The sequence below is a fragment of the Triticum aestivum genome, chromosome 3B, assembly GCF_018294505.1.
Source record: "Triticum aestivum cultivar Chinese Spring chromosome 3B, IWGSC CS RefSeq v2.1, whole genome shotgun sequence".
Lineage (NCBI taxonomy): Eukaryota > Viridiplantae > Streptophyta > Magnoliopsida > Poales > Poaceae > Triticum > Triticum aestivum.
The window spans coordinates 824,729,468-824,739,586 of NC_057801.1; the positions used below are offsets into that span (position 1 = coordinate 824,729,468).

A 10,119-nucleotide genomic window follows, 5' to 3' on the forward strand; every position below is an offset into this window, starting at 1 on the left:
GAGGCGCCCTTGAAGCGCAGCTGAATGGTTTTAATGTTCGTACGCTGTTTTGGTGGCGACGTAATCAACACCTTGTATATGCATTTCCTCACCACCACACAATGCGAGGGCTAACATATAGGCTGGTTTGTGTAGACGACAGACTTCTTTCAGGTCTATCGTGGCCATTTTCGTAATTGAAAGGGCTGATGATAAGGCAGGAACAAAGTCCCTTGGACTCCTTATTATCGCTGGTGCACTGAGCATCCTGTACTGGAGGCAAGATCTTTTGATTGTTTAATGTTTATCTGTCTTTGTTATGTATGTAGTTTCTTTGATGATCTTCGGCCAGATGCAGTAATCCAGATCGGCCACATTCAACCTACTGGTTGTGAGCAGCAGGTTAGTGTTGCTCCTGTGCAATATCACCAGGGTATATGCAGTTTCGCTGTTTGTGTAGATTGCTAATGTGATTAGCATTAATTTACTGGGTTCCTTCATAATCGGTTTTCTCACAGCATAAGAACTGGTGATACCTTATTCTTTTGGCATCTGTACTCACGATGCTTGGTATCCATAGTGACCTTGAAATTCATAGAAAACTCACTACAAGTTTTACTGTTCCCCTTCTTACGTTTTTACTGTCACAATGCTATTGACCGGTGCCAACATGATTATGTTTCCCCAGTCATGTCCCTATATAAAATGGAGTAAAACTTACTTTTGGCTCATGCATTTCGTCAAACACCTGCTATGAACTCTCGTGACGATGGTGACCAAGCCGGCACGGCTAGTGAGCACGCCGGACACGCCTGAAGTCGCCGGTCTTCTCATCACCACTGCCCTGTTGGTCGGGGTGTTCGACGGGAGGGCACCAGCAGCGTCAAGGACCTCTCTGCGCTGCTGCCCAAGGCCGCGCCACACCGCACCAGCTGACAGTGGTACGTCTTTTTTCTTGTATGCACACAGCACATGTGTGCACGTGTTGTGGAAGGGAATCCTCACAGCAAAACCTACAGGCTCAGGATCTCCAGCACCACCTCGTTGGCTTCCCTCAACCTCGCAGATGGGGTAAGAAAATCCGAGACAAATTGATTCTCGCGTGATAAAACAGTATAAATTGTGCAGTGTGCAGAATCCTGAAGCTCTGTCGGATGCTTGCGATATTTTTTTTTTCAGAATCACAAGCTGACGGTGGTGGAGGCCGACGGCAACTACGTGGAGCCGTTCGTCATGGATGACATGGACGTCTACTCCGGCGACAGCTACTCCATCCTGCTCACCATCGACCAGGACACGTCGTCCAACACTGTGCGGTGGGGTAATGTTTCACTCAGTCCCAAGTTGGATCAGGCGAGACAAGATTGTGACTATGTGTTTCCTTAATCAATATACACATCATTTTTCTCAAAATAAATAAATATATTTTAGCATCGGCGGAATGGCAATATTATCCATCATATTTTGCTATTGCGGTGAGAGCAATTTTATATATGTCGTGTTGTGTATGTGTCTTGTTGTTTGTGCGCATAAAGGGGATAGTGGCCCTAAAGCACATGTTGCGCGTAAAAGAACAACAAAAATGGAGCACTTCAACTGGAGTCTGTCACCACCGGTTGCTGAAAGACAAACAATTGCGATTGAGTAGAGGAAGCACTCAAGCACACATCACTCAGGGGCTGGTTGTGGCATTCATTGCACTACACCTGGATTATCTGAAATATCGGTTTGCAAATTCGGTGAAGCAAAATGTGCTCTTTGTATTGCGTAAACATAGGTTTAGATGAGAGAATAACTTGGTGAAACAGATTGATTGTTCTTGCCTGCCTCAAACATCGACGCTTGTCATCCTTTCATATAACAGATGCTCTGACCCTAGAGGCCGTTGACCTTTACTATTCTCATAATACGATCATACTCTTACGATACTTCTTTCTCATTGACTCCTTGTCAGGTCCTAACCGGAGAGCAATCTCAACGTATATCCCTCAGTTATCCATCAGAGAGACACAAGTGCATGAAGGGCAGTCAGTTATCCAACGGTGCACGTGTGATGGTGAGATCCAAGGTGGCTGTTAATTGGCTTATAGCTTTAATTATTGTTTACTGTAATTTAGTTCAATCATGGACTTTGCTTCAACCATTTATTTCCTGTTTTACTCTGGGTAACTGCTGAACTGGCCCGACTATATATGACGTTCCCATCATGAATAAATAGTAAGAAAGAAATCGCCAAAACTTAGTTCCTTAATTTAATTAGAAATAGAGGCGATTATTTTCTCAACTATCCCGCATTTTAACCCAAAATCCCACAAACCCCTCTTCGGTTCTTCTTCGGTTCTTCGATGGGTTCTTCAAAGGATTCCTTCCCATCGTTCCAACCCCCATGCTCATCGTTCCAACCCCCATGCTCGTCCAATAGGAGTCGGTTCTTTGTTCGATTCCTTCCCATCGTTCCAGCTCCTTCCAGTCTCAGCACTCCTCCCATGATGGATCATCGGGAGCTCCCTCTTTCAGCTCACAAATTCGGTGAAGTAAAACATTTTTGTATTGGTTTACTCTAATATCTCGAAAGCAAAAGAGTGTGGAGTATGAACCGTTTCACCCTGCCAACAAAGGACCTCCATGTATTCATTGTTTGGTGGTGGGAAAACTGCCGCTTGCTATATATAGTCTCCATTCCCCTAGCACCAAAGAGCTCATCTGGTCATCATAATGGCATGATCAGTTGCATTACTATAGCAAGGTAGATAATCATGCTTATTGTGTTTCGCGAAAATGCCATATTTACTGCTGGCATCAGCCCTCCACCTCTATCAAGTCATCATATTGCCATGATCATTTGCATTACTATGGGATGGCAGATCATCATGCTTATTGTGTTTGAAAAGAAAATCATGCGAACCTGAAATCAGAATCTAGATTTCCCAATTCATGGCAACAATTGGAGTAAATTGCAAAAAAACCACCATTTTGAAGGCTAGGTTTGCAGAAAACACGACGTTACATATTTTTGACAGAAAACACCATGGCTAGCGTAATTTTTTGGCAAATAACACTGATCAGCGTATTAGGGTCATTTGAGCGTGTTTATGAAAGGTGGGGCTCACTCGTCAGGAGCCGACTTGGCAAAAAAATGCCACATAGACTCTTCCTCCTCTCTCTCCCCACTCTTGAGCATTATGTCGAACAAGTCATGTGCACTCACGGCGGCGGCAGCCTTCGCTGGAGTCCGGCAAGGCTGCTGAGCCACCAGCTCCAAAGTGCTGTAGATCCGCACCCTCCGTTGCCCCACAGCAACAAGTTTGCTGCGCGCCCCCTCCGCTACATCCGTCTGGGGACGACGCAGAGTCACCGCAGCACCAGGTTCACATGCGCCGCCACGTCCCACACAGAACCAATGAGAAAAATACCGCACCACCTGCTGCAGCAGTCCGTCGACCGCCTGGCCGAGCTGGCCATGGTGGCCCAGTGCTCCCGCCTGTGCAACCCCTCCGTCTTCTTCGTCGACGCGCCGGGGCAGCAGCGGCATCGTGCAAGGGGATCAAGAAGAAGGCGCTGCAGTCGGTCCTGGGACGAGCGCATCCGGCGGAGTTCGCGAGCGGCGAGGAGGTGTGTGTGCTCCCGTCCTGGGACAGATGACCCTCCCCCGACACCGCCGCCTCCCTCCTTGCCGCGACGTCGGTCCACGCCTCTGTCGTTTCCGCCCCATCCGCGATCTCATGCAGATTAGAGGTACGAGCTTGTTCGATTGCTATCGTCAAGCGATTAGCTAAGCACCCTCGAGAATATTCATGTTCTTGTTCCTGCGGAGTTTCTTCTGTTCATGTCACCGAGATGCATTTGGACAGCCAGCATCGAGCCGCAGCCGACGAACACCAAGTATGCATTCCCGACGAATCTGGTGCAGGGCGGGGACAATGGAGATGGATGTCTTCGGATCCAGCTGGGGGTACGACGGTGTTGCCGGGAGGTACGGCGCGAGGGGCGCGCTGGGAAAGAAGGGATGGCCGACGCATTTATTTTTCCAGACGGAGAGGAAAGAGTGACAAGTCAACGCGCCTATGTGGCAATTTTTTGCCGAGTCAACTCCTGACAAGTGAGCCCCACCTGTCATAAACGCACTCAAACGACTATAATACATCGATCAGTGTTATTTGCCAAAAAATTACGTGGTGTTTTCTGCCAAAAATATGTAACGTAGTGTTTTCTGCAAACCTAACCTTTAAAGCACATAGATCCCGCCTCTATATCGCAGTTATGTGCCCCTGTATCCCAAATCGATGATGCATTAACCCCTCCCCGTTCTGTGCTAAAAACCTGAACTCCATGTTTTGAAAGAGTAAGAAACCTGAACTCAATCCATCACTTAGACAGGCAAGCTAACAAATTATCTTGCACACACGGAAGATGTCAAGCCCATAGCATGCAGCTTAATCGACTCTGAAGAGCAGTAACAACTGAAGCGGATGATAGATCCCCATCCAGTTACATAGGCTCTGGTCTTTCCAGGTGCAGGAGACGTATATGCCATTTGAAGTTCCGAAAAACTAGAGCACAAAGAGTTGATGAGGCACCTGATATACATACATTTTCCTTCATGTACAGGATTTGATCAGGAAGTTTTGATCAAGAACAACCACATACGAACGTTGATTAGCAGGCAATAATACACTACCGTGCACGCTGGGGCTCCTGATATTCATATTGATGCTATTTTTACACTTCAGGGTACATATGAAAAACACATATCTACTGTTGTTCAGACGTGGTTGAAACTGCAGCATAATCATATTTGACATCCACAGTGTTGCTATCTTTGGAACCGCGTTCTCTCCAACTGATCTTCCACATCTGGAGTAAGCTTACCCTGCATGACAGAGGAAAAAACATTAGTCACATGGATACATAGATCCAAGGCCTATTCAATGTGGTGAAGTTGTTGTCAAAACTACATACACATGATGAATGCGAACATTGATTTCTGGAAGCAAACCACAGTACTATTATGTAGTTCGAATAAACAGAAGCGCATCATGAAAAGTTTGCTAAGAACTACCCGTGCAAGTTTTGGTTCATGTTATAAACACCAACAATTTAACTGTAGATGTCTTATTCTGGTATCATTCTAGTAACCAAAGTGAACAAAAACCAACCTCATAAAGAGCGAAAACATCAAAAAATTGCTAAAGCAGTGGAATGGCAATATTATTGATATTTGGTAACACTTGGTGTATTTGTATGCGCAAAGCAGAGCGAGCAATACCAACATCGGATTAAAGTGGTTCAATCAAACTAAAACTATACAAAAATAGACTCAAGCGATGCATTGAGTAAGCTGATGTATACCTGTCAGGTTCAATTGTCCTCTTTGCCAACATAAGAGTCAAGAAAACAGGTACCATCGCAGCACATAGATGTTTAAGAGTATGTCCGCTAACAATGTCATGTGTCCACCTATATATAGGTTTGTCCGCAGCCTCTTCTACCTTGGCAAGAAGGTAAAATCCTGAAATTAATTTGAAAAATCAGAACACAAGTATCTTTGTGCTTAGAAAACCCTCGCAAAAAATGTGCGTACAAGAAATGCTTGCAGTGGCCTATGTTTAAATTGCGCTTAAATAAATGCTTCTGCAGAACTCATTCTTGTAGCAACTTCATCAAAGGCCAACAACAGGAAAACAGCAGTTCATACACATTTATATTAGTTGGACTGTTGACTGTTTTATAAATTTCTAGGTAACAGCAGACAGACTGGGGAAATAGAATCATCTTGGCACCGGTCAATGGTATTGAGAGAATAAGAACTTAAGAAGCGGAACATTAGAACTTTTAGTGAGTTTTCTATGAATTTCAAGGTAACTATGGTTTATAGCCAAGCATCGTGAGTACAGACTGCAAAAAGAAAAAGGTATCACCAGTTCTTATGCTGTGAGAAAACCAACTGTGAAATAACCACGTACATTAACGCAAATCACATATAGCTATCTACACAAATAATGGTGGAACTGCATACACCCAGGTGATATTGAGCGACAATAGTACTAACCTGCTGCCCACAACCAGTAGCTTGAATGTGTATACATTGGTGGAATAACTATAGCCATCACAGGTATTACAATGCATGGAACGAACTGGATTATTGCATATGGCCGAAGATCATCAAAGAAACTACATAATAGAGAAGAAAGTTAAGTTAAAGGAAGGAAATATTTCTGAGAGAAGTACAGATAAACAATCGAAAGATCTTGCCTACCTCCAGTACAGGATGCTCAGTGCACCAGCAATAACAAGGGGTGCAAGGGACTTTGTTCCTGCCCTATCATCAACCCTTTCAATGATGAAAATGGCCACGATAGACGTGAAAGCAATCGTCATCTAGACAAACAGGCCCATATGTCAGCGCTCGAAATATTTAAAATCAAGAAAGAAGGAGCAACTCCTAGGGTCTGGGGACAATGCACTGTGTACATGTGATGGCACCAAGCTAGGGGCTATACAGTAGAGGAGATGATGATGTAAATATCATGATGCTGAATGTTAGATCTACAACACAGAAGATCTAGGAAAGACTCACAGGCAATCTGTCCCAAACTAAGGTGGCATCATTCGGGTAGAGATGGTAGTAGGATGAACCAACACCGACAGCAGTGACACCAGCATAGAAGAGTGTCCAACTCCAGAGCTCCCCCTGTGAGCTGCCAGCAGGATAAACATCAGAGTGTTTCAAATCTCAATTTGAGTCAGAGAAGGAACCAAAATTGGTAAGCGCATCGAGTCTGCACCATAGCCTGAAGTAGTTTTTGTAGTGGCACAGGATGAGCCCAGCGAGACCGACAAAGAGGAAGGGGATGTTTGAGATCACATTCAATGTGTTAGGGATCCCTGCAAAACAAAACAAAACAAAACAGTATCGATCAGTACCAAGCTATTTCCCCACATTATTTTGCTCGTGGTCTGTGCCATTGTTCGTTATTATCGTTTAACAAGTATGCAGAGTGCCCAAGCACTCGCGTTAGCAGCCAAATTAGCTGATATAATCAAAGCAAAGGATACAATGCTGACCAATCAGAAGCATTTCCTTCGTGTAGCAAGCAAAAAGTAATTTAGCCAAACCTACGCTTAACTTGCTCCCCAAATTCCCCTCCTCTCAGCTCAACCGTATCCGCTGATCTCACTAAATCACAAATCTAAATGGCTAAAAACAGCAGGATTTGTGGGCACCACACAGCTACTCCCTCCGTTCGGAATTACTCGTCCAAGAAATGAATGTATCTAGATGTATTTTAGTTGTAGATACATCCATCTTTGTGACAAGTAATTCCGAACGGAGGGAGTAATATAACCGAAGCAACAGATAGTGCTGGCAATCAGAAGCATTCCCTCAGTAGTAACCAGAAAAACAAATGAATGGAGCCTAATTTTGGCCGAATCTACACTTCATTTGCTCCCTTGACAACTTTATGCTATCAATCACTAACCTAAGAGAATAAAAAAGCAGAATCTGGTCAGATGATTTTGCTCGTGATCTGTACCGTTATTTGTACCTAACATTCATGGAGTATGCAGAGTGGCCAAGCAGTCGCGTTAGCAGCCAATTTAGCTGATATAATGAAAGCAAAGCATATAACGCTGAACAATCAGAAGCATTCCCTTCGTGTATTAACCAAAAAGTATACAGTTCAGTTGCCCCCCAAACTCCCCTCTTCTCAGCTCAATCGTGTTCGCTGAACTCGCTAAATCATGAACCTGAGGGACTAAAAGCAGAAGGATTCGTGGGCAGCGCACAGCTAATATAACCAAAGCAACAGATAGTGCTGGCAAACAGAAGCATTCCCTCTGTAGTAACCAATAAAAAAGATATGGATGGAGCCTAATTGTAGCCAAATCCACACTTCATTCGCCCCCAAATCCCCCCTTGGCAAATTCATTCTATCAATCACCAACCTACAAGAGCAAAACAGCAGAATCCGGCCACATGGCTTCGCACAAGATCTGTGCCAGCCATCATTCACTATCACCCTTCATCAGGCATGCAGAGCGGCCAAACAATCCAATTTAGCTGATACAATCAACCAAAGCAGCAGGCATAATAAAGCTGACCAATCGGAAGCATTTGCTTGGTGTGCCAGTAACCAAAAAGCATGCCAAAGAAGGGAGCACGACTCAGCCAAACCAGCGCCTCACTCGCTCCCCAATTTTACCGATCTAGCTTTAACCTTCCTGCCCGCTGGACTCGCCAGATCACGAATCTAACAAGGGGCTAAAAATAGCAGAATCTGCGGCAGCGCCCCCAAATCATCCCGCACCGGGCAGAGGCAGAGCATGGCCCGGGGCGAAGATTCAGGGGAGGCGATGCGTGGTGCGGGGAGCCGGGGTGGGGTTAGTTACCGAGGAAGAGGACGCGCTGGTCGGCGAAGTCGTGGTAGTCCTCGTCCTGCGGGATGGCGGGCGTGACGAGCATGAGCACCACGAAGATGGCCGCCGCCGCCGCCCACGCCACCCACTTCTTCCTCCACCACTCGCCGCCCATCGCCGCCGCCCCCCGCCAAGCTTCTCCGCTCTCCCCTTCTCCTCCCCCTCGATTTTTTTTCCTGTTCTCCGCCGCCCGCTTCCAAGTTTTTTCTTTTCTTTTTGGCTTTGGGGAGTTCGTCTGCTGCACGGGCTGTTGACTGGGAACCTTTTTTCTATCGGAGACGAAGCCCGGCTTGCTTCCGGGGGAGGCAAGCGGCGCTAGCGCGGGCCCCGCGCGTGGCGATCGGACGGCCGGGCTCGCGCGTGGGGTGGATCGGACGGCTGGTGGCTGTAGGGGCGTGCGGGAGGTGGCTGCGTCCAGCGGGCGTCCGTGGAATAGCGGTGGTACGAGTGCTCTGTTTTCTAATGTTGTACGGAAGATAGATATATGGCGTGTGGACTCTGCTGGCTGCATGAGCTCCACGTCATCACGCCACCTCACCGGGTGTCTCTCCAATCCAGTAGTAACACCGTGTGTGCCGTGCAGCCTACCCAAACGATTTTTTGAAAGACCAATTCATATCCATGGTGCCCGTACTTGCCCGTGAGCTCACTTTGATCGTCGTACATAAAAAAAGTTGGTCCCTACAAATACCCCCGTCAGAAAATTAACAACGGTCCGTATCTGTTCATGGTGCGCAGTTCATTCATGCAGGGGGAGTGGGAGCACACAAAAGAGAATCACAAAAACTTAGTGAGCATATATCTTACTATGAGCATTTCGATCTGGTTGGTTAGCTGGTTTGAGGATTGAGTAAGTGGAGTATCAAATTTAATAGTGGTTCTTGCGATTTCCAGACTCGGCCTGCCCACTTGCCGACGCATGAGGAGGACTAGGAGTCTGGTGCTTTCTCTGCAGCGAAGCATGGATGTCTCCGTGTGCAACACACGGGCTCTTTTGCTTTTACACACTTCATTTTCTATTTTAATGTTTGACTAATAGTACGTTTATTGAACAAGTGCAAAGGCAACATCATCTTCCAGCAGAATATTTTCCTTGCGTTGAGCGCTTCAGAGATGCAATAGGGGTAAAACATCGACAGTTTTGAGAACGTCAAGCCATGTTTACTACTACTATGTTGTATTAACAAATCTAGTGAATATATATGTTCATCAAATTTTGTACATGTATACTGCAAGTATTAACAAATTTCAAGCTTGCTATTTCAGTTCTTGTAAAACGTTAGTCGAATGTACTGCGCTCGAATATATGCTCTTAGTTAGATCTACAATTGTGGTGTCATCCTAGATCTTATTTGTGTGTACTGATGCTACTATCTGAACAAATATGTTGGTTGTGTGGGCTTTGACGAAAAAGAAGAGCTAGTTGTATTGAAAAATATTTCATCTCCGTCTATTTTGACGTCTGAAAATTGGGCGAATTTGTGTGGAAGAACAGTTCAGTCACAGTTGTGTCGAGCCAACTACCAAGTTTTTCACATGGCATCTTTTATTTTCTTGTGGCAGTGGGCTATTAGTTAAGCATGTATAAGCTGTATGATTTCCCAGCTTCAATGTGGCTTGATGTTCCAGCTGAAACAGTTAGATGGTTCAGTTAGTGAGTCATCTTGTTAGATTATTGGATCCATCCGTTTTGTTTCACTGTTGTAGTAAGAAGGCAGCAAA

General features: G+C 45.5%; 1 protein-coding gene across 1 annotated transcript; it reads right to left on the minus strand.

The window, feature by feature from the left end:
• Positions 1-4,544: 4,544 nt before the first annotated feature.
• Positions 4,545-8,646, minus strand: LOC123072677 (uncharacterized). The gene is made up of 7 exons (XM_044496285.1): positions 8,371-8,646; positions 6,765-6,864; positions 6,557-6,677; positions 6,236-6,357; positions 6,029-6,150; positions 5,329-5,488; positions 4,545-4,849 (listed from the first exon to the last, which is right to left on the minus strand). The coding sequence occupies exons 1-7, from the start codon at positions 8,510-8,512 to the stop codon at positions 4,732-4,734; spliced, it is 885 nt and encodes a 294-aa protein (XP_044352220.1). The 5' UTR covers positions 8,513-8,646; the 3' UTR covers positions 4,545-4,731.
• Between the last annotated feature and the right edge of the window lie 1,473 nt (positions 8,647-10,119).

Bases quoted from the DNA above. Each gene is read 5' to 3' on its own strand.
- LOC123072677 (XM_044496285.1), bottom strand. From the start codon at position 8,512: ATGGGCGGCGAGTGGTGGAGGAAGAAGTGGGTGGCGTGGGCGGCGGCG. The intron at 6,358-6,556 runs GTGAGTCTTTCC...CTGTTTGTCTAG, and splicing joins TAGTTTGGGACAGATTGCCT to ATGACGATTGCTTTCACGTC. The intron at 5,489-6,028 runs GTTAGTACTATT...AATTAATTTCAG, and splicing joins CTACTGGTTGTGGGCAGCAG to GATTTTACCTTCTTGCCAAG.